The 27,437-nt window shown below is 64.1% G+C and overlaps 2 protein-coding genes across 6 annotated transcripts; one reads left to right on the forward strand and one right to left on the reverse strand.

Annotated features, from left to right (window-relative positions):
• Positions 1-1,697: 1,697 nt before the first annotated feature.
• On the forward strand, positions 1,698-19,247 carry BRD3 (bromodomain containing 3). Of its 5 annotated transcripts, none has more exons than XM_058672931.1 (13): positions 1,698-1,800; positions 8,760-8,789; positions 8,820-9,076; positions 9,448-9,585; positions 9,757-9,850; positions 10,461-10,636; positions 11,986-12,357; positions 13,292-13,420; positions 14,241-14,432; positions 14,515-14,726; positions 17,281-17,573; positions 18,201-18,329; positions 18,781-19,208. In XM_058672931.1, exons 3-13 carry the CDS (start codon positions 8,867-8,869, stop codon positions 18,894-18,896), a joined length of 2,061 nt encoding a protein of 686 aa, XP_058528914.1. In that variant the 5' UTR covers positions 1,698-1,800; positions 8,760-8,789; positions 8,820-8,866; the 3' UTR covers positions 18,897-19,208. The 5 variants fall into 5 exon arrangements, with proteins under 5 accessions (XP_058528914.1, XP_058528913.1, XP_058528912.1 ...); XM_058672930.1 differs by having other exon boundaries at positions 1,699-1,800; positions 10,422-10,636; XM_058672929.1 differs by having other exon boundaries at positions 1,699-1,800; positions 9,703-9,850; positions 18,781-19,207.
• A 3,503-nt stretch (positions 19,248-22,750) lies between these two features.
• BRD3OS (BRD3 opposite strand) lies at positions 22,751-23,351 on the reverse strand. Its single transcript, XM_036498239.2, has one exon. The coding sequence runs from the start codon at positions 23,104-23,106 to the stop codon at positions 22,852-22,854; it is 255 nt and encodes an 84-aa protein (XP_036354132.1). The 5' UTR covers positions 23,107-23,351; the 3' UTR covers positions 22,751-22,851.
• Positions 23,352-27,437: the final 4,086 nt, after the last annotated feature.

Below are 27,437 nucleotides of genomic sequence, written 5' to 3' on the forward strand. Positions count from 1 at the left end.
ACCACTCAGGGCCACCTGGGCCTGTCTGAGTGGACACCACACAGGGCCACCTGGGCCGGCGTGAGTGGACACCACTCAGGGCCACCTGGGCCTGTCTGAGTGGACACCACACAGGGCCACCTGGGCCTGTCTGAGTGGACACCACACAGGGCCACCTGGGCCTGTCTGAGTGGACACCACTCAGGGCCACCTGGGCCGGCGTGAGTGGACACCACACAGGGCCACCTGGGCCTGTCTGAGTGGACACCACTCAGGGCCACCTGGGCTGGCGTGAGTGGACACCACACAGGGCCACCTGCCTGGGCTGGTATTAGTGGACATCACAGGGGCAGGGGAGGGAGGCACCTGCCTGCCTGCCTGCCATTGGCTGTGGTCTTCCTGGGGCAGTGAGAGGCCGGGGGATGGCATCAGGCTAATGGCCGTGCTGCTAGCCACCTCTGTCAGTCCCTGCCTAAGTGTTTGCCAAGGCCAAGTCCAGGTGCAGAGACTTCTTGGTCCTGAACTTGAGGGTGGAAGAGTGACCCAGCCTCACGAAGGAGCTGGGGGTGCAGGGCAGACGCTGGGACGCTGCTTTGGTGGGGAGGGACACAGTGCTCATGACTGGGGCTGGGTGGGCACTGGCTCTGGGCCCACATCGTGCTCAAGGGCTGTGCCCTGAGGTGTGACAGGCAAAGAGACCGTGGGGACAAAAGGTTCTGGCTTTTCCGGGACCCCTAGGACTGGACTTGAGGATTGCTGGTCTCGAGCCTGCGGGCTCGTTGACCCCCGAAGAGGGGGGCCTCTTCTTCCTGCCCTGTGCGGTTGGACAAAGGCGCTCCTCCACGCCGCACTGGCTCGCACTGGGCACGGACTCGGGTGGAGGCGCGCTGGGCAGAGGGCAGATGCGCGGTCCGCCCCGGGAGAGTTGTGCGTTTCCTTTAGACACTGAGGGTTCTGCATCTCCAAGCACACAAGGGCCGGTGGTCCTCACCCTCCCCTCTGGGACCCTACCATGGAACTCGGGGGAGGGAATCCGCTCACCTGCGCCCTCTCCTTCGCCGGGAGCTGGGGAGACTGAGGCAGCGGGTCAGAGGGCCTCCGAGGAGCACACCCCTCGTGCCCCGTCCCCCTAGCTCAGGAAAACCGTGGTCCCCCGGTCCGGGGCCGGGTCCCAGAGCGCGGGGCCAGAGGGGGCGAGGGGCGCGGCCGAGCGCGGCTCCTCCCCGGGCGAGGCCGCCCCGCCCCGGCCCGTGCGCGCCCCCGCCAGGCTAATTAGGCGCGCGGTTTGTTTACAAACACGAGCTCCCGGCAGGTGCGGCGCCGGGGGTTCGAGGGCGGCCCGCGCGTCCACCGGGGGTGCCGGCTGCGCGTCCAGCTCTTGCACGCCTCCCCGGGGCACCGGGAAGATTCCCTCCACGGGCACACGTCCCTTGCACGGGAAGGGGAGGCCCGGGAGGCCCGGGGCCCGGTGCAGGGCCTGCGCCCAGGGAAAGAGGAGTGGCAGGCGGCCTGGGTCGGCGCCGCGCCCCGCCCCCGCGCGCCCCCCGGGCCGGGCCCGCTCGCGGCCGGGTCGGCGGGGCGGGGGTTGGCGGGGCGGGGCGCGGCGCCGGCGGGGCCGGGACATGTAGTCCGCGCGCCACGGCCTCCCCTGGGCGGCCCCGGCGCGGGCCCGGCCTCGGACTACGACTCCCGCCAGGCGCCGCGGCGCAGCGCATGAGCCCTGCTCGGCTCGGGCGCGTCTATTATGCTGCCGGGGCCGGCGAGCCTAGAGGAGCCGGCCGCGCGGGCCGGGAGGGACGGCGCCGCAGCCGCCGAGGCCAAGTACGCCCTTTCTCTTCGCTTCCTTGCGCGCGTGGGGCGGCGGGCGGCGCGGGCGGTGGCGCGGCCGGAGGGGGAGCCGGGCCTGGGGGCGCGGCCCCGAGCGCCCCGCGCAGGCCGCCCGCGCGTCCGGGGGCCCGCCGAGCGCCCGGGGCTGCCGCCGCCGCCTTTGTGCGCGGCCACGATGCAACAAAGCGCGGTGGCGCCCGGGGGGTCGCGGTGGTGGCGCGGGCCGCGCTCCCCTCCGCCCTGCGCCTCCCCCGCCCCCGGGCCGTCCTCAGGCCCCGGGCTCGGGGGCGTCGCCGCAGCCGGGGCGCGCAGCCCGGAGTTGGCACGGCCCGCGCGCCCCGCGCCAGCCCGGCCTCTGCGCGCCCTTCTTTACGGAAGGGATTTTTCCCCCCCTTTCTTCTGCGCGCCATCTTTTGGAGGGGGAATCCAGGGAAGACGCGGAGGGGAAGGTGTGCCCCAGCGCCACTTTGCCCCGCTCCCGGCCGCTGGGGAGCCCGCGCTCGGAGACGTCGGGGTGGGTGGAGGGGGAGGGTCGGGCGGGCCTCTGCTTGGCCACCCCAAGTAGCGGTTGCGTGATCGGGGAGGGGTCGGCCGCCTCCCAGAATTTGGCGCCCGGAACTGAGTCGGAGCCCCTGTGCCAAGCCCCTGGGAGCCCCAGCTCCCCGTGGTGAAGCCCACTCGGAAAACGCCAAGTCCGGGCGAGGTCGAGTTGCAGCGGGAGGAGCCAGGGTGTTTCCCTCTGCTGCCCACTCGGGGTGGGCGCCGGGTTGACCACTGGCTGCTGCCCCAGCTGCATCTGGAGAACAGCGCGCGCCCCACTCCTCCCCGTCGCTGTGCGCGGCCGCGGTGGCCCGCCCGTGGACGCCGCGAGCAGGAGGGGAAGCTGCTCCTCCCCTCTCCCCACCAGTTGCGCCGAGGCCAGGGCAGGGCCGGGCGGGAGGCCCTGGGGAAAGGGGGCGGAGAGTGCGCCTGGCCTCGCGCGTGTTGGCTGTGCTGCCCGGCTGGGTCATTCGTTTTGGTGGGAAGCTTTGCTTCGAGGCACCTAACGGGGTCCCCGGTCTGCGTGGCTCTCCGTTATTGTCTGTGAAAGTTATCGGGGCGGTGGGCAGTGTGGGTGCATGCACGCGCGGGTGGAGGCGCTGCCCCAGCCAGCCAGGGCCAGGGGAACTCGGCTCTGTCTTGTCCCTGCTTTGTGGACATTCTCCCTGGCTCGCTCTTTAAAATGGAGATTGTGTTTCGGAGTCCCTGGAGCGGCTCCCGGCTGCAGGTTGCAGACGCGGCACTGTTTCCTAGCGGCCATCCCCGGCCGGGAAGGGGGCCCAGCCCCTCAGCACTCGGGTCTGACTCCGCTTAGCCCTGGCGTGGCTGCTGGCAGGCCTGGGGACATTTCTCTGACCTTGCCCACCGCGTTCTGGACAGACTGACCTGGGGACCCCAGCCCTTCGGTGTGCCCAGCGGGCGGCGGGAGCTTAGGCGCTCTCCAGAGTAGAAATTGTTTAGGCGGTAGAGCGCCGTGCGAAGCCAGCTCAGCCGAGCGAACTAGATTCATAAACACTGTTCCCACTCTCAGAAAGTGAAAGTGGAGGTGTGGGGAGAGGCAGTGCCCGTGCAGCCACTGGCTGCTGTGTGCCCGCCTCCCCCGGCTGGCCAGGTGCCAGCCCCTGACCGCCGTGGCTGAGGGTTGCCTTGGTCGCTTCCTGGCGCCCTGCGGCTGAGTTTCCCTGGGGCCCCAGCCCAGGCGCTCACAGCCACTCCGTGTCCATGCACGGTCTGCTGTGGGTGCTTGCAGTGCCCGGTGGAGGTGAGGGCACTTCCCTGGGGCCCCAGCCGAGGCCCTCACAGCTGTGTCCATGCACGGTCTGCTGTGGGTGCCTGCAGTGCCCGGCAGAGGTGGGGGCACTTCTGGCTAGGTGCTTAGCTGCGGGGCTGGCTTCCTGCCTCCCAGCCTGCTCCTCCAGGTGGCCCGCAGGGTTGGAGACACTCCCCCCCCACTTGGCTTCCATAGCTGCTGGCAGTTGAGTGGAGGTTCTGGAGGGTCTTGGCGCCCCTATGGCTTGGGGTCTTCCTGCCTGCTGTTTGAGATCCACAGGAAGATGTGTGGGTTGGGGGTGCTTTGTAGGCGAATGGGCCTGCTGCTGCCAGGACTGTCCCACCTACAGTGCCCGAGGGGCTTGGAGGGAGGGCGTCCTGGTCACTGCTGGGTGCACTGTGCCCTGTTCCCATTTGAAGCTGCCGCCGTCCCCCGCCAGCGTGGAGCGAGGAGCTGTGTTTGCCAAGAGGCGCTGGACTCTGTCCCTCCCTCCTGAGGACTGTGGCACAGGTGGTCGGGAGTTAACCCGGTGTTTGCTGGAGAGCAGGCAGCGACCGACTCTTGGACACATGCAGCTGGAAGTCGGGGGCTCGGGGGTCCTGTGGGGACCAGGGCAGGAGGAGGAAGGATTGGGGGTGACCAGTGAAGCCAGCCTGGCTTGCTGCCCAGTTGCTGGCTTGCCACGACCAAGCCCTCGTGAGTGCCAGCCAGCCATTGTGGCTGGGCACCAGGCAGGTGTGGGAATTGTGGTTTTTTGGCTGTGGCCTGGTGGGTGAGACACCTTTCTCACTCCCCGGCCTTGTAAGGCCTGGCTGGGCCATGGGCTGAGCAGGTCCTGGTCTCCTGGCTCTGACCCCAGGGCCTCATATCTGCTAAGTGGGATGGCGGCTGGCTCCCTTCCCACCTGAGGAGGGAGGGAGGGACCTGGTGGGGACAGCTTGGTTTGTCCTGTTCCCGCTGACATGCCTGTGTTGGGCGGAGAGTGGGCCCAGGCCGGCCAAGCCGGTGGGGGCCAGTTGGATCTGCCCCCAGGTGTCTGCCGTGTCTGCCTCCCACCACTAGCCCAAGGGGACAGGACCAAATCCAGCCGAGGCCTTGCTCGGTGTGGACTGGTCTCAGTGCTTGGTGCCACTTTGGCCGGGTGGGAGGTGGGGACGGGGCTGGTGTCTCCTGACAGTTCCCCTTGCCACCCCGTCAGGCACGTGTGGGGTCCGTGGCGCCGGTGGCTGGGCTGTGGTGGCTCCCGGTCCGGGCAGAGGTCGTTTGTCCAGGTGTGTGCCCAGCGGGGTCCCCTGCCCCTGTGGTCAGGAAGCAATGGGCTAAGGGTGTGTGTTTCTTTGTCTTGACCTGGGACATGCTGCAAGCCTGGTGGAGGTGAAAGGGTGTGCCCAGGCTTGGGTTCCCCAAGTGCAGGCTTGTCGCTGTCCTGCAGCGATGGACTTGGTGCACGGAGCCGATAACACGCTTGGACTACTGACCGATGATCAATAGCCAAAATTTATTAGGGGCAACAGACTTTATATGCTGAGGGTCATACAGGATTAGGGTAGAGATACTTAGTTCATCAACAGAACCATCAACTGTTTCTGTGCCTTAGTCTGGAAGTCCTTTTGCCTTGTATATTACTTCCCACTCAACTGTTCTTATACAAATGATATCTCATCAGGTATACAAAAGGTAGCCATACAGTTGTTCTCATGCAAAGGATATCCAATCAGTCACACACAAGACATCCATTCAGTTGTTTATCATACAACTATTGTCCCATCAACTGTAATCCTGTGCTTGCTGACTACGGGCGCTGACCTACGGTCACAATGGCCTCCTACACAGGCTAGGATAGTCTGGGGGTGCTGGCTGTGCGGGCCCTCCTGCAGGCGTGGAGGTGTGGGAACACAGATGTGAGGTCCGTCTAGTTTGGCTCTGGTGTGCCTCCAGCTGTGTGCCCGGCCTCTGGGGCCATAGAGTGGGGCCTGCTGGGGTTGAGATCTCCATGAGGCAGGGGGCTGGCAGGCAGGCAGGGTGGTGGCCGCCTGCAGGGCCCAACCCCTGCCTGGGGACCCCAAGCCCCAGTCCCTCCCCAGCTGCAGGGCAGGGCCAGTTGGCCGTGTCTGTCACCAGAGCCAGCCCTGCCCTTGGAGATCTGGTTTCTGCAGGCTTGGAGTGAGTGGCTGCCCGTCGCCCAGAGGGCCGAGGAAGCCACCTCTCCTGCTTGGGGACAGACGCTGGGACAACCCTGGGCACGGTGGTGAGTGGAGGGTGACCCCGTTCAAGTTTGGGGGTCCTGCCGCCACTGGAGGATGGAGTGGTGAGATATGCTGGGCACCTGAGGTTGTGGAGGGCGAGTCCTCTGCCCACCCTGGGGTGGTGTCTGGGAAGCCCCCTTGTTGCTGGTGGGCACCCCCCTCGAGGCCGGGATGCCCTCCTGGGCATGTCCGCCTCTGCCTACATCGCGAGGTCCATCTTGAGGGTGCCGTGGACATCCGGCACGGTCGCTGCGGTGGCCTTCTCCCCTGGCTCTGCGCCTCGTATCACCCATATCCTCTGTCCTTCAGCTGTCCCTACAGTTGTAAGAGCCCCCCTCCTTGCCGGCCCTGCCTTCTTGGTTGGATACTGGGGCCGTGCCAGCCTAGCGGTGCCCCCAGCTGCTGCTGTGGCAGGCCTGGACGGGCCACACCCCTCTCTGTCCTTGTCCTGGGAGAGCCCTGGCCTCAGATCCCCTCTAGAGGAGGGGGCTGTCCACCTGCTGTCCATCAGGGTCAGTGCACAGCCCCCTACCTGTACCCCAAGGTGAGTGGAGGACTGTCTGCTCCCCAGGGCAGGACCAGTGGGCATCAGCTTGAGCCTGCTCCTGCTGGCGGGCCATGTCCTCGGTGGTCAGCAGGGTTTCCGCCTTGGGTGGTTTGCAATCCTCTGTTGCCCAGGGCGGCTGTCTTGTCACTCTCGTCCGTGCTGGCTCAGGGGCTCCTCCAGTGCCGGGTCGTCTGAGTGGCAGCACATGTGGCCAGCCAGCAGCTGAATGGGAGCCCCGGGAGTGGGGTGGGGGACCCTGAGCCTCAGTTTTCCGGCCCGCCGGCTGGCTGCTCCTGAAGGTGGTGGGATGGAGCGGCTGCCGGGGCTGGTCTGTGCCGTGCGCCTGGGGCTTCTCCCTTGGAGGCTGCTCGGCGTGCCACAGGCTTGGCCTGGCTCGGAGCAGGCTTCAGTGTGCCCCTGGGCACTGATCCAGTGAGTCACAGCCCACCCTCTGCTCTTCCAGAAAGCCAGGCTCCTCCCACCTGGCCTGGGGCCCAGGTGGCTTCTAGCTGGTACGTGGCTGTGTCTCTTGGCCACTGCCTGCCCCTCCCTACCTGGTCCCTGGCCATCGGTTCCAAGCCCCACTGGAGACCCCTTTACTGTTGAGCGTGGCAGAGTTCCGCGGTAGGCGTCCCTCCGTGTCCCACGGTTGCTGTCCTCCTCTCAAGAAAGGGGTGAGGTTGGGGTGGGAGCACCATGCTTAAGCCCCTGCCTGTCGTGGAGGCCCCGGGGCCTGTCCTGTGGGGGTTTGGCCCCGGTGATGTGTTGTGTGGACAGCACCTTGAGTACAGAAATCCTAACCTTGACCCCACGCCGTGTCCCACCCTGATTCCAGCGGCTCCCCCGGGGCACTGGGCTTGGCGGGCCATGCCCTCCGTGCCGTGTCTGCCAGACCGACCCTGGCGCTCTCCTGGTGGTTTCTGCTTCCTGCCCAGAGCTGCTGTCCCCCAGCCGGGGCCCCAGGCCACACCTTCTTCCCCAGCAGCAGCCCTGGCCAGCGGCACCTGCCCTTCCCAGGGCCACCGTCCTCAGCTGCAGTCACAGCTGCCCAGAGTGGGGGAAGGGGCGCGGGCAGGGAAGGGCTTTTCGGGTTTCTTTCCGTCCCTGGTGTAGACACTGGCCTTTGCCTCAGGCTCTGGGGGATGGCTCGTCCTTATCCCCCCCAGCATGCTCCCTGGCCCTGGAGAGCACATGCGGGCCCCATGGAGCAAGGGGGTCTCCGGGGTCCAGACACAGTTTTCACGTCTACTTGGTGTCCAGACCTTGGGGGCAGTGAGAGGCAAAGGTTGGATTGCTTGGTTCGTTGTCGGCCTCTTCTAGAGGGGCCTGTGATTACATCCACCTGTGGCCATAGACTGAGGTGTCCCTGGCCCATGGGTGTCCACGCCGGAGGGAAGCCATGGCCTGGTCAGCTGGCTGGGGGCGTGGCTGTCTGGGCAGACCTGGGCTGATCCCCAGTGTAGGTGGCCCCCAGTGCCCAGTGGCCCTGGGTCCCATGCCTTGCCCGAGGCAGGGAGGGACATGGTTCTGCAGGCATCTTGCCTCATGCTTGTGGGTGCTGGGCGCAGACCCCACATGGTGCCCCATCGAGGACCTCCAGTTTGCAGCTCCCATTGGGTGCCACAGCAGCAGCCTAGCAGGTCCTCCTGCTGGGCCGGGGCCTCCTATCCTTGTGCTTGCAGGAGGCCAGCCTGCGCCTTGGTCTGCCCTGTGCCCTGTGGCTGGGCACACTGGGCACGGGGCAGCAGAAGTGAGCACAGCTCGGCTGTGGGTGTGCTCACTGGGCATCCTGTGCTGCCCAGGCTCCCAGTGGACGCTTCTGGCCTACCTGGCTGGTATGGGGAGTGTGCTGACAGCTGAACTGGCCCTGGGAGCAGGTGGACCAGTCGGCCACGTTGGGGCGGTGGCAGGACCACAGATGGAGCTGGCGTCCTGGTCACCTGGGGCTGAGGCTGCGTGGGCCTCATGGAAGCTGAGAGCAGCCCGTGGGCTTTTTCACACCACCGTTCCCTGTGTCTGCAGGACTGAGTGGCCTCTGTCCACGGCCAGGCTAGGCAAGGCTGGGTGAAATCTGTGGTAGCCCCAGGAGAAAGTCCGGCAGGGTCGAGTGGGCCCTGGGCAGTGCAGCCCCTTGCTTGCCCACCACTCTCTGTGCCCTGACCGGGGAGCAGGAGACGGGAGCTAGATGCCCTGCCATGCACCTGATGGTTTGACAGTGGCCATGGGAGCACTCCCCTGGGGCAGGAGATGTCCTGTTGTATCCGGGGGGCAGGTAGTGAGAGCTGGGCCCAGGTCGCTGTCCCTAGGGGTGACCAGGCCCTCTCCACTGTTCTGTTTCCCCCACACACAGGTGCTGCCTGGTTGGGCCCAGAAATGGGATGTCGTGCCCCCTTGGGGAGCACAGAGGCAGCCTGGGCCCCTGCACGGCGCTGTGACGTGTGAGCCAGCTGCTAGAGGATGTCCACCACGGCCGTCGCCCCCGCGGGCGTCCCGGCGACCCCGGGCCCCGTGAACCCACCCCCGCCGGAGGTCTCCAACCCCGGCAAGCCAGGCCGCAAAACCAACCAGCTGCAGTACATGCAGAACGTGGTCGTGAGGACGCTGTGGAAGCACCAGTTCGCCTGGCCCTTCTACCAGCCCGTGGACGCCATCAAGCTGAACCTGCCCGTGAGTGCCTGGCCTGGGGACGGGTCAGCCGCACAGCCCGGCTGGCAGGAAGGGACCAGGCCAGGGCAGAGGGCTCTCTGGGCTGTGTCCCACCCAGCCGAGCCCGCCCGTGGCACCCGCTCAGTGTGAGATGCTAAATGGGGGTGTCCCCCCTCTTCCAGGCACGCATGCTCAGTTTTGACCTGAACCCCAGTAGATTAACCCCAGCTTCACCCTCTCCCATCCCTGCATCCCTGCAGTGCCCAGCTCCGGGTGGCCTGCCAGCTCTGTGGGCCTCCTCCCGGGCCTCGGGCGCAGGCAAGGCTGTGGGGCAGGTTCCCGCTGCCCCGCGAGCTGGGGGAGGGTCGGTGACCTTCCTGAAAATCTCCCAGGATTACCACAAAATCATCCGGAATCCCATGGACATGGGGACGATTAAGAAGAGGTTAGAAAACGGTTATTACTGGAGCGCCAGCGAGTGCATGCAGGACTTCAACACCATGTTCACAAACTGTTACATTTACAACAAGGTGTGCGGCTCTCCTCCGCCTGACGCCTGCGGGGGAGGTGGGGCACTGCCCGATACCCCACTCCCGCCGTGTGCCTGCCGACCTGTGACCCTGTGACCCGGCCCTCTGTGTCTCCAGCCCACAGATGACATAGTGCTGATGGCTCAAGCCTTAGAGAAAATTTTTCTGCAGAAGGTGGCCCAGATGCCCCAGGAGGAAGTTGAGTTACTGCCCCCTGCCCCCAAGGGAAAAGGCCGAAAGCCCGCTGCGGGCACCCCGAGTGCAGGTACGGGGGAGGCGGGTGGCCAGTGGGCCCTCTGTCCCTGGGCTGGGCCAGCTGCTCCCCAGCGCCTCGGGTGCAGCAGGCACACCCTCCAGAGGCCCGTTTGTGGCCGAGGTACGGCGAGGAGGGACGCTGCCACCTGTGCAGGAGGGCCCCAAGTCCCTAGTCCTGGGCCACTACTCCCTGCATCTTGGGGCTCTCCCTGATGAACTCTGGCCTGAAAGTTGTGGTGAGGCCAGGATCCGAGCTGCCGTGGGAGCCTTGGGAAGCAGCTCACCCAGTGGCCAGCTGGGTGTCTGGCCATCCTGGGCTGGACGTGGGACGTGTCTGAGCTCATTGGTGACAGAGCCAGCATCTGGTGGGGATTTTGGGGTCCCTGGGCTCTCACCTGTTGGGCTGGGGGACCCAGCTACCTTGTTCCACAGTCTTGTGTCCTGGGCTTCGGTGGGAAGGCCAGAGCTGGGTCTCTCATGACTTGCCCTCAGGGTGCCTGGGTTGGGGATGTGGTGGTCCTGAGCCCTGGGACCCCAGCAGAGCCTCCTCCGCTGACCCTGCCCCGCCCTTGTCTTTGAAGGCACGCAGCAGGTGGCGGCCGTGTCCTCTGTCTCTCCAGCCACCCCCTTCCAGAACGTGCCCCCTGCCGCCTCCCAGACGCCCGTCATTGCTGCCACCCCTGTACCTACCATCACTGCCAACGTCACTTCGGTCCCGGTCCCCCCAGCCGCTGCCCCGCCTCCTCCCACGACTGCCATAGTTCCTGTGGTCCCCCCGACGCCACCTGTTGTCAAGGTGGGTGTCCTGAGGCTGGAAGTGGCCGCCTGGCGCTGGGTGGGGGGACTGCTGGGCAGGGGGCACAGGTGCTGGGCTGGCCTGGACACCATCACTGCCCAGCGGCCGAGATGGGGACGATGTGAGCTAGAGGTGTGGGCGAGGAGGGGGCGTCCCTGCTGTCCGCACACGTGGGGAGGCTGGCTGCAACGCCCCCCCTCCTGCCTCGGGTGTCCTGGCCAGGCCTGGGCTTAGACCTGCTTCCTGCCAGCTGCAGGGCTGGTGGGGTCCTGGGACCACTGCCCCCCTGGGGTCTGCTCCCCTCTCCCCGCCTGCTCACCCCCCTCACCCCGCCCCAGGGTCACTCATGCGTCTCCTTCGGTTTGATTCTCACAGTGACCCTCTGGGGCAGGCAGCACCCCCCCATCTTACAGATGTAGAAGCAGGCGCACACGGGGGTTGAGTGGCTCCCCCAAGGTAAAATGCCACATGCTCTCCGCTTCCCCAGGCTAGCACTGCCAGCCGGCTGGCTCGGCACTGGGTGTTGGACCCTCTGGGGCCTGGGCCTGGTGTCCTGTGGGTTCCCATGAAGTGTCTAGGGAGCTGCTATGTCATCATCCCCTCCCCGCAACCTGAGGCAGCAGTTTGGCTTGCGTGGCTCAAGCCGGCAGACCCCCGAAAGGCTGTGTGCAGCTTCCTTGGGGCCTGGGGCTGCCAGGGGCTTGGCCGCGTGTCCACAGAGTGGAAGAGCCCCCAGATGGGAGACGTCTTTGCTTGTCCTGCAGAGCCCCATGTCTGCCTGGGTGCCCAGTTCTGCCCCAGATCACCCTCCCACCCTGGAAGGCTCCAGGTTTCCTCTCTGGCCCGGCGTTGCCCTGGGGCACTGAGCTGCCTGCCCACCAGCAGCCCCTCGCTGTGCCAGCCTCCATCCTGCTGCCTGCCCTGTTCCACCTGTGTCCTACTTGGCTTGTCCACCGAGCACCGTCCTCAAGCCCTGCTCCTGGGCCTTCCTCCCCTGCCATTTGGTCCCAGCTGACATCTCAGCCTGGGCGTCCAACAGGTGTCAGGAGTTGCATGTGGCACTTCCCGTGGTGGAGAGCCTTGGTGTGGGTGCCCACCCAGCAGGGCCAAGTCCCAGGAGGCACGGGAAGAGGGCAGGCTTTGGGGGAGCCCGGCGGGCGTCCCAGCCTCAACACGGCCAGCTCTGTGACCTGGGGCCAGTGACATGGCCGCTGGGCCCCAGTTTCCCCACCCCCGCACCTTGGGGACAGCTGGGAGGAGGTGGCGAGACCGTGCCTAAGGTTGCTGAGCTCGGTGACCAACAGGTGCTGGCTTGGTTCTGGCGCTCACTGGTGATTCTGCCATTGTAGAAAAAGGGGGTGAAACGGAAAGCAGACACGACCACGCCCACGACCTCCGCCATCACCGCCAGCCGCAGCGAGTCGCCTCCGCCGCTGTCCGACCCCAAGCAGGCCAAGGTGGTGGCCCGGCGCGAGAGCGGGGGTCGCCCCATCAAGCCGCCCAAGAAGGACCTGGAGGACGGGGAGGTGCCCCAGCATGCGGGCAAGAAGGGCAAGCTCTCGGAGCACCTGCGATACTGCGACAGCATCCTCAAGGAGATGCTTTCCAAGAAGCACGCGGCCTACGCCTGGCCCTTCTACAAGCCCGTGGACGCCGAGGCGCTCGAGCTGCACGACTACCACGACATCATTAAGCACCCGATGGACCTGAGCACCGTCAAGGTTGGGGGGCCGGGCCATGGCGGGGAGCCTGGGCAGGGGTGGAGCGCTGGCTGCCGGAGCACCCTCAAAGTGGGGGGCTGGGTGGGGTGAGGGGCGCTGGCCACCGGCTTCTGGAAAGCCATCCTGGCCTGGGTGTCACTAGGCCCCAAGGCCCTCTAGGTGGCTGCCACCCTGGCTGTGAGCATCAGCACAGCGGCCTGCCATGCCCCCTCCCTGCAGGGGCAGAGCTGAGGCCCACGGCTAGCATCTTCCCAGAGCGGTGGGATCCTTCCAGGTTCCCACCAGACCAGAGAGGCTAGGCCAAGTTGAGAACGGGCAGAGGACCCTGAAGCACTCCTGGGCGCCAGCCTCCTGCCCGGTCCCCTCGGGGAGGGTGTTGAGCCTGCCAGCCTGCCAGCTCCCAGTTCAGATGCCTACCCGGGGTCCCTCCTGTTTGCTGTGTGTGACCAGGCACTGGGGAGACCCCAGCGTCTGGTGGTCCGGGTAGCGGGGTCCCCTGGGGTGGGAGGCAGAATGCTGAAGCCGTGCAGCCCCCCAGGGCTGGGCTGGGGTTCTGCCTGTTCTGGTCCATTCTAGTCCATTCTGGTCACAGGGTTCAACTGGCTCCAGAAGCCAAGTGGACACCTGTGAGGGTTGGTTGGTTCCCTTCCAGCAGGGAGCCGCTGCTGTCCTTGTCACAGCCTGGCCAAGAACGGGGCTGACGCACAGGCCCCCCCTCCCCCCGGCAGAGGGAACCGCCGTAAGAGACTGGAGCACCCTCGTTCCCAGCTAGGGAACGAGCATGGCCGTGTCCCAAAGCCCAGGGCCACTGAGAGCTGGGTGTCTGGCCAGGTGCTGCCTGCTGGCCCGTGTGGCACAGTCTGTGCGTGGTGTGTGAGCACCGTCTCCAGGCCCACCAAGAGCACCCTTTCACGTGGTCACCCCTGTGTTACAGAGGAAGATGGACAGCCGCGAGTACCCGGATGCCCAGGGCTTTGCTGCCGACGTCCGTTTGATGTTTTCCAACTGCTACAAGTACAACCCCCCAGACCATGAGGTGGTGGCCATGGCGCGGAAGCTGCAGGTAACCTGGGGCTAGCCCAGGTCAGATGCGGCAGCTCGGGCGGCTCATCATAGCTCCCATGGGTGGCAGTGGGGAACTGGGCCCCCCGAGTACCGACCACTGGGGACAGGTGAGCTGCCCACTACTGAGTTGGCCCGCAGGGGACCTCAGGTGCTCAGGCGCATTGTCCTGAGCTGAGTCGTGGCTTTTCGCTCCTGTGATGGCCAAGAGGGTAGGAGCTGCTGGCCTGATGTGGGCAACTGGGGCCTCTGGTCTAGCCTTCAGCATGGGCCTTACAGAGCTGTCTGCATGTGTGTGGACCTGTGTGCTTGTGTGCCGCCTGTCCGGTCACTCGGACCCCTCACTCAGACTTGCCACTCACTCCGGCTGTTGTTCTGAAGGACCCATCTCAGGCGCCCCCTCACTCAGGGTCATCACCGCCCTGGCTTTCGAGGGCCAGCCTCCTGCACATGAGCCGTGCTAGAGGCATGGCAGGTTTGGCCTGAGGGCCCATGACCCCTGCAGGGAGCCGTGTCTGTTCCCTGTGTCGCAGGACCAAAGACAGGAGCAGGCCTAAGGTCCCGCAGGGTCTGAGTTGGACGTCACAAGGTGACCACGTAGTGCTGGCAGCTGTCAACCGTGGCTGCAGTGTGTGGGTATCAGTGGCATGGCCATGAGGGCCCGTGACTCCTGGCTGTGATGCTGTGGGTGCTGGCATGGGCACCCCCTTGTGTCTTGGACGGACAGGGCACCCTCCTGTGTGAGGCCCCGTCCCCCAGCATCCATGAGGGCTGTACCCACAGGCCTCTCGCTCACGTTGCGGGCCTCTGTCTGCTCACAGGATGTCTTTGAGATGCGGTTTGCCAAGATGCCGGATGAGCCGGCAGAGGCCCCGGCGCCGCCGGCCCCCGCAGCCCCCGTGGTGAGCCAGGGCGCCGAGAGCAGCCGCAGCAGTGAGGAGAGCTCCTCGGACTCCGGCAGCTCCGACTCGGAGGAGGAGCGGGCCACCAGGCTGGCGGAGCTGCAGGAGCAGGTGGGCGCTGGGCCCCCTGCCCGGGTCCGGGGGGCCGGCCGTCGCTCGCTGCCCCCATGCTCAGCTGCCAGCTCTCTCGCAGCTCAAGGCCGTGCACGAGCAGCTGGCCGCCCTGTCGCAGGCGCCCGTGAACAAGCCAAAGAAGAAGAAGGAGAAGGAGAAGAGGAGGAAGGCCAAGGAACGCAAGGCCAGGCCCGAGGAGGACAGGAAGGCCAAGGCGGCCCCGCCCCCCAAGCAGGCCCCGCAGAAGAAGGCCCCCGCCAAGAAGCCCAGCAGCACTGCGGCGGCCGGCAGGTGGGCCCCGCGCCCTGCGGGGGGCTGCGGTGGGGCTGGTGGGGCTGCGGTGGTGTCACGGTGCTCAGCACCCGGAAGGGCCCCCTCCCTCTGTGTCTGTTTCCTGGGCAGCTTTGTGCCTTGGGTGCTGGCTCTGGGTCCTCAGGAGAATTGGGTGGCACTGGTGGGCCTCCTGGACTTGATGGGGACCTAATAGTGACCGCACAGTGATCTCACGGGTACCTCACAATGACCTCATAGGGACCCCAAGGGGACTTCCCATGACCTCACAGTGACCCCAAGGGGACCTCCCATGACCTCGCAGTGACCCCAAGGGGACCTCCCATGACCCAGGGACCCCAGGGGGACCTCCCATGACGTCACAGGGACCCCAGGGGGACCTGCTATAACCTCGCAGTGACCTCATGGGGACCTCACAGTGACCTTGCAGTGACCCCAAGGGAACCTCAGTGACCTCGCAGTGACCCCAAGGGGACCTCCCATGACCCAGGGACCCCAAGGGGACCTCCCATGACGTCACAGGGACCCCAGGGGGACCTGCTATAACCTCGCAGTGACCTCAAGGGGACCTCACAGTGACCCCGCAGTGACCCCAAGGGGACCTCCCATGACGTCACAGGGACCCCAAGGGGACCTCCCATGACGTCACAGGGACCCCAGGGGGACCTGCTATAACCTCGCAGTGACCCCAAGGGGACCTCACAGTGACCTCGCAGTGACCCCAAGGGGACCTCCCATGACCTCGCAGTGACCCCAAGGGGACCTCCCATGACGTCACAGGGACCCTGCGGGCACCGAGTCCCCTCAGTGAGTCCTGGTGGCTGCTGCCGCACGGGCCAGCCTCCTGCTCCTGCCGTGGTGTCTCTCGTCCTGACCATTCTTATGGGTCATCACTTTTCCTTACGGGTTCTTCTCCACTTCCTCTTCTGTTCATTCCTTGTCTTGTTACTTTTTTAGACATGAGTTGTTCTCCTTTTTTCTACTTTTTAAAGGATTTAAAAGGTTGATTTATTTCATTTGAAAGAATTAGAGACAAAAATCTTCCATCTGCCCCAGCACGGTAGCCTAGTGGCTAACTCCTCCCTGTGCATGTGCCGGGATCCCATATGGGCACCAGTTCATGTCCCGGCTGCTCCACTTCCCATCCAGCCCCTGCTTGTGGCCTGGGAAAGCAGTCGAGGACAGCCCAAAGCCTTGGGACCCTGTACCAGCCTGGGAGACCCGGAAGAAGCCCTTGTCTCCTGGCTCCGGATCAGCATAGCTCTGGCCGTTGTGGCCACTTGGGGAGTGAATCAGTGGACAGAGGTCTTTCTGTCTCTCCTCTCTGTATATCTGACTTTCCAATAAAAACATCAATCTTAAAAAAAAAACCTGTCTGCTGCGGGCGGCTGCCTGTGTGGATGCCAGCAGTGCAGGCAGGGGCTCAGCTCGCTATGCCAATACCCTGTTTCCTAATTCAGGAAGGTGCCAGGAGGACTGGCAGCACCGGTGGCCGCGTCTGCAGCTGCCCACTGCACCCCACTGGTTCTGATGTATTGGGATTTCGTTTTCCTGTGTTTCATGGTGTTTCCTGGGTTTTCCCCGGGTCCCCCGAGGAGTTCTTCCATTTGGTGAGGCCTGAAAGTGGGCGTGTACCAGGGAGATTCTGGGCCTGTGTAGGCCGCTGGCCTGCAGCCCGTTTGGTTAGAGCCACAGGCACAGCATCGCTTCCAGTTGTGTGGTTAGGCTGATCTGCTGTAGGCTCAGGAGGGGAGGCGTCCCGCTGAGCCGTGTTGGGGGAGAGCTTCCTACCCTGGCCCCGCGCGTGCCAGCGGCGTGGTCGGTTACTAAGCCGTGCCAAACCCCTGGCCCTGCACATGCCGGCGGCGTGGTCGGTTACTAAGCCGTGCCAAACCCCTGGCCCCGCATGTGCCGGTGGCATGGTCAGTGCGTTAAGCCATGCTGAGTCCCTGGCCCCGCGCATGCCAGCGGTGTGGTCAGTTATTAAGCTTTGCCGAGGCCCTGGCCCCATGCGTGCTGGCTGCGTGGTCAGTTAAGCCTTTTTAGCTCTCACTGAGTGAGAGTTGCTGGTTTTCCCGTTGAAGCAAAGCGTGGGTTTCTCTCATTCTCCTTGAGCTTTGCTGCATTTCTCTGTGTGTGTGTGATGGCCCAGGCTTGGTGAGGGGACCACGCAGGGGCCTGGTCATTCCCGGGTAGCGGCCCTTGCTATGGTCTGCCCCTTGGGGCCTCTCTGTGCCAGTGCCTGCTTGGGGTGCCCTCCCTACCTAGTCCCACGTGACCTGCCCTGTTCATGTGATGAGGGTCCAGCATGGCTGTCGTGTTTGTGGGACCTGGCTTTTTATCCAGCCCGAGCGGCTCCTTCCGCAACACCCATGTTTAGTGTGACGGCTGAAGCCATGGGGGGCCCTCTCGCCGGCCGGGCCTTATTGCCCCTCTGTCCCCGTGTCCTGTGGCTTGCCACCTCTCGCGTGAGGTGAATGCAGATGGGACACAGGACGGTGTGGGTGCCCAGGGAGGGCTCGCCACCACGCCTCTGCTCCGTCTCACCCCGCAGGCAGCCGAAGAAAGGCGGCAAGCAGGCGTCGGCCTCCTACGACTCGGAGGAGGAGGAGGAGGGCTTGCCCATGAGCTACGACGAGAAGCGCCAGCTGAGCCTGGACATCAACCGGCTGCCGGGGGAGAAGCTGGGCCGCGTGGTGCACATCATCCAGTCGCGGGAGCCCTCGCTGCGCGACTCCAACCCCGACGAGATCGAAATCGACTTCGAGACGCTCAAGCCCACCACGCTGCGCGAGCTGGAGCGCTACGTCAAGTCCTGCCTGCAGAAGAAGCAGCGCAAGCCGTTCTGTGAGTGGCCGGGCTGAGCTCTCGGGGTCCACACCGGCCGGGCTGAGCTCTCGGGGTCTACACTGGCCAGGCTGAGCTCACGGGGGTCTGCACCAGCCGGGCTGAGCTCGCAGGGTCCTCACCGGCCGGGCTGAGCACACAGGGTCCACACTGTGCCAAGTGTCTGAAGGTGCTGGGGCCTGGGCGTCCTGGAGGCCAGGCAGCCCCAGCAGACCATCCAGGGCTTGGCGTGCCTGTGTAGGGCCGCCCAGGCGTGCTTCCTCCAATCTTGCTCTACGTGGAATGGCCCCGTCTCCTGGGCGTTAGCGTGGTGAGTTCCTGTGGACTCGCACACTGTGCTCCAGGCCAGGCTGGCCTCCCTGCTGAGCGGTGGGCAGGCTCTGGGGCTGTGGGCTGAACCACGCCCCCTGCTGCACCTGCTGGTGGAGTGGGCGTGGCCCTGTCCCCGTCAGGACACCTCCGGGAGACTTTGCTCCCTGAGGGCCAACTGGGGGGTTGGGGGGAGTTCCGTGTCCTTGTTGCTGGTCATTTCTGCCACGTGGGGACCTGGGGTGGCCCAGGCGGCACAGCCAGGGGCAGGGTGGGGTGCAGGGCCCCGGGCGGCCTGCAGCGTCTGCTCATCCACAGCGGCCAGCGGGAAGAAGCAGGCGGCCAAGTCCAAGGAGGAGCTGGCGCAGGAGAAGGAGAAGGAGCTGGAGAGGCGGCTGCAGGACGTGCGCGGGCAGCTGGGCAGCGGCAAGAAGCCGGCCAGGAAAGGTACCGCCAGGCGCTGCCACGTGCCGAGCCATGTCCTCGGTGGGAGAGTGGGGACGGGTCGCAGGCGTGCATTGCAGAGCAGTGGGGACCTGGGGTTCCGTGGCCCAGGCACCGCGCCCCGCCCTCCCTCAGCCCCTGGGCCAGTCACACGTGCCACTGGGGGCTTTTTGTGGTGACTGGCTTGTGTTCTGCTCCCTGGGTCACCTGTGGATTGTGGGAGGGGTCTCCCCAGGTCAGATCAGCATGCTCAGGCTGAGCACGTGTGCTGGAGGTGGGGTCCCTCTAGCCCCCCTGGTCACCGCTGTGGCTGTGCCATCACTGAGCGGAAGCACGGTCTGGCAGTGTCCTGGCTCCTCCACGCTGGCGGGCGGCGGCTGGGGGAGGGGCGCTGGGCTGGCCCGGCAGGTGGGCGGGCGGGCAGTGAGCACTTCTCTCCACCCTGTGCCCACAGAGAAGTCCGGCTCGGTGCCCTCCGGGGGCCCTTCACGGCTTAGCAGCAGCAGCTCCTCCGAGTCGGGGAGCAGCACTTCGAGCGGCTCCAGCTCCGACAGCAGCGACTCAGAGTGACCTGGCCCCGGCGGGTGGAGGCTCGGGCGTCACCGTGCCCGCCAGAGCCCCGTTCCCGGTGCCCTCTGGTTAGATAAGCCCTCTGCTCCGGAGTGTGCCGGCCTCTCCCAGTGTTACGGTCCCTTCTGGCCTCGCTTTCTCAGGCGGCCATCACTCCTGGGTGGGCACCAGGCTTGCCGAGAAGGTGCCAGCTCCCGTGCGAGCCCAGGAGCCTGGCTGAGGGTGCCTGTAACCATGTGTGCCAGGGCCCCCCTCGCAGGGTCTCAAGGCACACACACGCCACCAGCGGACGGGACCGCGTGCCTAGAAGCCGACAGGGCTGGTGCTGCCTTGGGGCCGAGGACAGGTGTGTGGGTTCTGAGACCCGGCTGGGCCCGCGCTAGGGGTCCCAAGAGCCTGGCCTCCCCCCGCCCCAGCCTCGAGCCTCTGGGGATGTGGCCCAGGAGGGCTGGCGGCATGCGGGTTCCCAGGCACTGAAACTCTTACCTCAACTTCCAGAAGATTCAAGAGAGAAAAAAAAAAGCAAAAAAAAAAAAAAAAGACTTTTTGTAAGGCCCAGCAGTTTTCTATACAAGCCTAGCCCCCCCCGCCACTGCCGCTGCCTGTTCGGGAATTGTTTGCCCGGTTTTATGTATATATAAATACTTTATTTATTAACATCATCGGTCATTTTTACAAAAAAAAAACCAAAAAAACAAACAAAAAAAAGAGAAGCTGACGACGAGGGCGGAAGCAGTGTGCGTCCGAGCGTGGCCCTCGGGGCTCCGCCTGCTCTCGGCCGCCGGCCGGGGCTCCCCTCTGCTCTGTGTGTGCTGGGGTTTTTTCCTTGTTGGTTTGTTTTTTTTTTTTTTTTGTATGAAATTCGGAGACTTACAGGTGTGTAGGTAACTTACGGCTCCAGCACATTTAAATTTTTTTTTTTTTACTTTGTTCTTTTGTATTCACTTCCAGTCTCTAGGTCTGTTTTAAAGGAAATCAGTATAGGGGACCCCCCCAACCCCTCCCGACCCCCACCTCCAGTTATATGATATAAGCTTTGTAATCTGAGAGAAAAGAAGAAAAAAAAATGTATAGTCAACCTGTGAGTCTGACTTTGTAACTTTGACTTGTACAAAGAGAATATACAGAGTTTAACACAAGGTGTGCCTGCTTCTTCCGGGGCCTGCCCCAGCCATGTCCAGCGGGGCCCTGCTGCGGCCGCTCCCCACCCCAGCCATGCCCAGCGGGGCCCTGCTGCGGCCGCTCCCCACCCCAGCCATGCCCAGCGGGGCCCCTGCTGCGGCCGCTCCCCACCCCAGCAGCACCTCGGGCAGCAGGACCCTCACCGGGTGCTGCTGGGCAGCTTGAGGCGCTCGGAGCATTTGTGAGAGAAGTGTGAGGTGGATTTGACAGCTGCCTGTGTTTTAAAGTGGCCCTTGGTTTTCTTTTTTTTTTTTTAAAGATTTATTTTATTACAAAGTCAGATATACAGAGAGGAGGAGAGACAGAGAGGAAGATCCTCCGTCCGATGATTCACTCCCCAAGTGAGCCGCAACGGCCGGTGCTGCGCCGATCCGAAGCTGGGAACCAGGAACCTCCTCTGGGTCTCCCACGCGGGTGCAGGGTCCCACGGGCTCAGGCCGTCCTCGACTGCTTTCCCAGGCCACAAGCAGGGAGCTGGACGGGAAGTGGAGCTGCTGGGATTAGAACCGGCGCCCATATGGGATCCTGGAGCGTGTTCAAGGCGAGGACTTTAGCCGCTAGGCCACGCCGCCGGGCCCAGGCCCTTGGTTTTCAAAGTCTGCTCAGCACGCCGGCCGGGGAGGGTGTGAGCCGGGATTCAGGAATTCACGCACGCAGGGTCCTGAGGGGTGACGTGTGGCCGTCTGCACGCTGGCCACATGGGTCCCTAAGGCTTTGTGTCCCCAGGGTGCCCCCATGCGGGAGGGGGAACGCCAGCACCCCGGGTGAGGCCGTGCTGTCCTGCTCACGGACTTTGGTGTCTCCGTGGGTCTTGGCAGCATTTACCCCCTTTCTGATTTTTTCGGGGGAGACCCACCCACGCCAGAGCTCACGAGTCCTTTGGTGCTCGTGTTTGGCCCCCAGGACGGTTTTTTCCTTTTTGTACATATTGAAGCTGTTCTTTTCTCTGTACATGTGCATGGACCCTAATATTTCCGACGGGAGCTTTCTGGTGCCGTTCTAGAATATTCTTGTCCAGGTCAGTGAAAAGTCCAGTGTTACATCGCGGTGTTTGTTGTGACGCTGGCCTCGCCTATTGGGATGAGAGTGGGCACAGGTGCCCGCGACCCTGGCTGGCCATCACAGACTACTGCCGGGGCGTCATTGGTTTCCGTAATAACAAATGGATAGAAGGTTCTGGAACCGGGGGTGGCCCAAGGGGGTTTGGGAAGCCGTGTCTCACTGTCCCAGGATTCCTGTCCATCCCAAGTCTCCCTGGCCAGTGGTGTCTCCGGAACAGCCTCCTCCCTCACAGACAGGGCCCTCCCTTCCAGGTACCTCTGGGCACCGCCCCACCCCTTCCCCCTGCCTCAGGCTCCGCTGTGGTCATGAGTCGGGTCAGGCCAAATGGACCCTGCACAGAACAGCTGGAAGGCACGTGCTGGGATGGATACAGCTCGTTGGGGGCCCAGTTGAGTCCCGACCAGGACTGGGCCAGACACCCTCATGGGCCTCAGCTGCCTAGGCAGATGGTGCAGCTAAGCTGCTTAGGGTCAGCAGGCTCTGCCTATGTCCTTGTGTCAGGGGGGAGGAGATGGCCGGCCCTGCGTGTGTCCCTGTGTCGGCGTGGGGGAGATGGCCGGCCCTGTGTGTGTCCCTGTGTCGGGGGGGGGGAGGGGGGAGATGGCCGGCCCTGCGTGTGTCCCTGTGGTGTGTGTCGGGGTGGGTCATGGCCAGGAGCCTGGGTATACAGGGCACGCTTGCTGTTTGCCAGGTGACGCCTTGGACGCCCCCCCCCCCGTAGGGCCCCCAGGAGGCCCGCTGGCCAGACAGTAGAGGCTCTGGGGACATCAGAGTGACAGGTGCAGAACAGGGCATGCTGGCAGAGTGGCACGTGACATTGGTGCATGGACTAGAACAGGTACCCTAAAAACCAGAGGGCCTGGCGTGGTGGCCTGGCAGCTAAAGCCCTCAGCTAGCGGCTCCCACATGGGCACCAGTTCTAATCCCGTCAGCCCCGTCCCAGTCCTGGTCGGGACTCAACTGGGCCTCCAATGAGCTGTATCCATCCAGCTGCCTACTTGTGGCTTTCCCAGGTCTGCCACAAGGCCTTGGGACCCTGCACCCAGGTGGGAGACCCAGAAGAAGCTCCTGGCTCCTGGAGCCGCATTGGCTCAGCTCCAACCATTGCGACCACTTGGGGAGTGATCACCGAACGGAAGATCTTCCTCTCTGTTCCTCCTCCCTTTTGTATATCTGACTTTCCAATAAGAAATAAAATAAATCTTAAAAACACACACACAGAAGCAGGGCACAGGGCGGGAGGCCCCTAGAGGTGTTTATTTGGAACACAAACAACAGCCTTGACTGAACACACCTCCCCATTCACACAGACAGGTGAGTGGCCTGCCCAGTTCTCGCGCACAGTGGACGGCCACAGTGGCCCTCAGGTCCTGCTGGTGGGCAGGCGGCTGAGGCCAGGGAGGGTCGCTGCATGGAGTGACCCATGGGGCCTCCGTGTGTGCTGCTGACCGTGCACTGCGCTTGCCGGGACGTCTTCCGGGGTGCTGCGGCCCTTGCTTCCTTCCCCGGCTCTGCAGCTGGTTCTCAGGTGCGCACCAGCCCAGCCCTCGTCTCAGTGTGCAACCGACCCATTCCTCAGCAGGCCAAAGTGTACAGACGCTACTGGGGTGCACTGGGGAGCTGCCCGCCACGACCCAGTCCACGTCTGGGAGAGAAGCTGGCCTCGGTGCCCGGCCGAGGCAGGTGCTGTCCCAGGTCTCCGCGGGGGTACTCACATGACAGTACAGAACTTGGACCGCCCGGTGTCCCGGGGGACCTGCAGCTGGTTCCTGTCGCGCACCAGGATGGCCTCGTTGCCATACTGCGAGTACCACAGGCTGCGGCTCCGGCTCAGGTAGGTGCCCGGCGGCGCCCACTCCAGCTTGCGTTGCTGCTGCTGCCACACAAGCAGGGAGGTGTCCCGGTACCGTAGGCGCGCGTAGCCCTCCGACAGCGCCTTCTCGGCCAGCGGGACCCGGCCGCTCATGCCCCAGCGCCCGGGGCTCCTGCCCAGCCCCTGCCCACCCTCACACAGGGGCCAGCGCCGGCCACGCGGGCGCCCCAGAGGCACGGGTGGGCATCCTGGCCTGCCGCTGCCAGCTCAGGCGCCCGCAGGCAGCAGCGCATCCCCAGCAGGCCTGGGTGGCCCAGACACCAGGGAGCCCCTGGGGGCAGTGCAAGCCGGCTCTGGGCACAGGCGTGTGTGTGGCGCAGCTGACGCAGTCCCACGCCTCGGGGACACTCGGACACCCCAGAGGCGCCTGCAGCCCCGCGTCCACGCCCACCCCCTCTCGCTGGCACTGGGCGCTGGACACGCCTGGAGACCCGAAGCGGCGAGGTGCGGCTCCTCCTCCCCAAGTTGAAGCTGCAGAGAGAGCCAGGCGTGGTCAGGGGCGGCCAGGCAGGCAGACGAGCGGGCAGGCGGGGTCCAGCGGCAGGGCGGCCGCGGGCAGGCGGGGTCCAGCTGCAGGGCGGCCCGCGCTCCTCACGCGTCACGCCGCGGCTTGCAGGCGGGGAGCCGCTGGCCGAGTTCGGGGCGCGGTCAGCCGAGGCCCCCACGCGCGCCCAGGCCTGCCCTGCCCTGCCTAGCCCGCCGCCCGCTGCCCGCGGCCTGCGTGGCCTCGGCGGCGCCCGGGGTCCACCCCGCCCTGGGCCGCGTCGCCATGGCAGCGCGCAGGCGCGGCGAGCCGAGCGCAGAGCCGGGCGGGCGGGCGCGCAGAGCCCGAGCCACGGATTCCCAGGCGGCTGTGGACGGGGAGGGGTGTCCCTTTGTTGGGGGCCCCCCCGGCACAGGTGTTTTGGGGTCCAGGGAGGGGAGGTGCACCCACTGCACCTCTTTCTGAAGTTTCGTCTGTGGATTTCTTTTAGGATCATCAGTGTTAGGAGTTTTAGTTGATTTGAGAAAGAGGCCTTCCATGTGCTTCACTGCCCCAGTAGCAGTGAGGACCTGCTGGGACTGCGCCAGGCCGGAGCCAGGAGCTGAGGCCAACACCTGCCCCCTCCTAGCAGGGCACTGGGTTAGAAGCAGAACCGCTGGGGCTGGCACTCTGGCAGAAATGAGGAGGTGTCACAGCAGAAGAGGAGTGTCCCCCACCCTCGGGCACCCTCCTGCCCGAGAGACCCCGGCCCAACAGCTGGCACTGACCCTCCCGAAGTGCCCATGGGCGGGTCAGGTTCCTGTGGGACTCTCGTGTTACCCGATGCTGGGACCTGCTGGGCCACAAAGGTGGACTTGAGGCGGCAGGCAGGGCCAGAGTTACCCCTGCTGGAGGCCATTTCCTGCAGGGCAGGAGCGATAGGTGAGGGGCCCTCCTGAAGTGAGGGGGCGGGGAGAAGGTTTTGGATTCTCACGGGGCAGGCTTGGGGGGCCCCAGCCTCCCCACACTTTCACATGCCCATACCCACACAGGTACACACATCTGCACACGTGCCTGCGCCCAGCTTTGTCCATCCAGGCTCTGAGGTCCACTCCCTGCCAGCAGCCCACACCAGCACCCTGCGGCTGCCCATCCCCACCCTCTGACCCTTGGTCTTTGGGGTGGAGCTGCAGAGGGCCCAGTCCAGTCACCATGTCAGCAGGCACCGAGGGTTCTGAGCCAGGACGGAGACCACAGGAGCAGTCCTCGCCCCACGTCCCTGGGTGCCCCCTGAGCCCAGTGGCCCGCCTCTGTGGGTGAGGCACAGGATGGCCCCTGCCTGGGGGCCTGCAGTGAGCCCGCACACACACTCCTCTCCATGCTTTCCCTGGCCGTGGGGATGAGGTGACCACAGCAGCTTCGTCCTCGCTGTTGGCCACACAGGGTGTGCAGGTTTGGACAGTGGCATGTCTTGGCAGGTGCTGGTGTGTACCATTCCACAGTGAGGTGAAGGTTCTAGCCTGTATAATGAGAGAATAAGAATAGATACATAGGGCCTGGTGCTGTGCCATCCCATACGGACAGTGGTTCGAGTCCCGGCTGCTCCATTTCCCATCCAACTCCCTGCTAATGCCCTGGAAAGCAGCAGAAGATGGCTCAAGTGCTTGGAAGACGCAGAAGAGTCTCCTGGCTCCTGGTTTCAGGTCAGCTCAGCTCCGGCTGTTGCTGCCATTTGGGCAGTGAGCCAGCGGATGGAAGATCTCTCTCTCTCTCTCTCTCTTCTTCTCTGTGGATCTACCTTTCCAAAAACATTAATCAATCTTTAAAAAAAATTTTATTTATTTTTATTGGAAACTCAGATTTATAGAGTAAACCAGAGACAAAGATCTTCCATCTGCTGGTTCACTTTCCAAGCGGCCACAACAGCTGGAGCTGAGCCAGTCTGAAGCCAGGAGCCAGGAGCCTCTTCTGGATCACCCACGTGGGTGCAGGGTCCCAAGGCTCTGGGCCATCCTCGACTGCTTTCTCAGGCCATAAACAGGGAGCTGGATGGGAAGTGAAGTAGCTAAGATATGAACCAACACCCATATGGGATCCTGGTGCATGCAAGGTGAGGGCTTTAGCCACTAGGTTACCTCATCAAGCCCCCCAAAATAAATAAATCTTAAAGAAAAATTAAATATACAAATTTCATAGGCTGAAAAGCTGAGTGTGTAAGGACACTGTGCAGAGATGGCTTTAGACACAACTAAGACAGCTGATGGCACCTTGGAGGGCCTGGGCTGACCCTAGACCCCAAAGCCAGTGTGGGCTTGCTGCCAGCTTAGCCGGGACACAGCAGGGAGGGCTCAAGTCCCGGGACAGACTGACCTTGCCCTGGTGGCCAGTGAGCAGGCACAAGCAGACGAGAGTGCTGTGTTACTAGGAGCCTTGGGGACACGACACTTGGGTAGAGGTGACAGACACGTGCATGAATGTGACCCTGTGAGCTGTGGCTGTGTGGCCTGTGCCTCAACAAGGGACCCTAAAGAACACACACAGGGAACACCCGAGGGCCCAGCGTGCCGCCGGGTTCCAAAGAAGGGAAGGGGGAGAATCAGCTCCGCTGGAGACCAGGGTGTCCCAGGGCTGCTGTGCAAAGGGGGTAGGGTGCGTGTGGGTGCAGCCACACACGGACGACACAGAGCAACCGTGTGTGGTGTAGCTACACACGGAGACCACGTCAGTGTGGGTGTAGCTACTACACACAGTAGCACCACAGTGTATATATCTTGTGTCTGTAGTTTTGTGTGGATGTGGGAATAGGGTTGCCTGCACTATTGGGAGTAGTTATAAAGTTTTAGGGTGTTTAAAACAAGTTCCCAGGACACACACTTGTCAATATGCATACAGAGACATCCACAACACACACCATCGATTGTGCGCACACACACACACACATACACGCCTGTACGCAGTGGAGCGGCTGAGGACCCCTTTGCTGCACGTCCCCACAACCGGGCATGGCAGGCTCAGGCGGATGTATCTTTGGGAACAATCCTCATGCCACTATTCGAGGGCCCAGCCACCTCAACATCCCACTTCGGCCTCCCCAAGACCCCCAGGTCAGGCTGAGGGGAGCAGAGGCCTCTCACAGCGCCGCCCCCTCGACAGCCACCATCCCAGGACTGGTGGTTCTGAGCCCCCGAGAGGCTGCCTGTGGCAGCAAGACTTTGGAGGCGGAGTTCTGCTTAACCCTGACCCACCAGCGTGCTTCCTGGTGCTTTCCACGCCCCCGCAAGTGGAAACAAGCTTTTCCAATCTCAGGTGTTATAAATCCAGATCAAGGTTTTCTGGTAAATTCAAGGTTCAGCAGGTGAAGTGGCCCTTAGGACACAGCATCCTGTGCGTCCTGGCTGCTCCACCTCACATCCAGGCTCGAGGCCCGGGAAAGCAGCCGAGCCAGGACTCGGGCCCCTGCTCTTGCGAGGGGGGACCCGGTTGGCGCTCCTGGCCCCTTACACAGTGGGCCTTTGGTGATCAGTGGAAACGAAATCTCCTTCCCTCTGGGGATACCCCCAGGTGCTGGGGGCTCGAGCTGTGCCCAGAACCGCAAGGCAGCCCTGCGAGGCTTTCCTGGACACGAGGTGGTGATATGGACTCTCACTCAGCCTCACACCTGCCCCATTCCACATCCCCTCCCTGCTGGGCACTTCCTGGGGAAGATGATGCTGCCGGCAGAGGAAGCCGTGGGCTCCCACACAGGCAGCGGGAGCATGATGGCTCAGGGGCACGCTCCGTGGCGACCATCAGCAGAAGGCAACATGGCGCCTTCGCCAAGGCAGGGCGGGCTGCCCGGCGCCATGATGCAGCTGGGCGCAGCCTGCTCCTGGCAGGCCGGATGGGCCTTTTTCTACACCTATAATTTCCCGGCAAATGGTGACAGCTGAATTTGCATGAGGCAGCCACAAATGGAATTTGC

The sequence above is a fragment of the Ochotona princeps genome, chromosome 14 (assembly GCF_030435755.1).
Source record: "Ochotona princeps isolate mOchPri1 chromosome 14, mOchPri1.hap1, whole genome shotgun sequence".
NCBI classification, from domain to species: Eukaryota; Metazoa; Chordata; class Mammalia; order Lagomorpha; family Ochotonidae; genus Ochotona; species Ochotona princeps.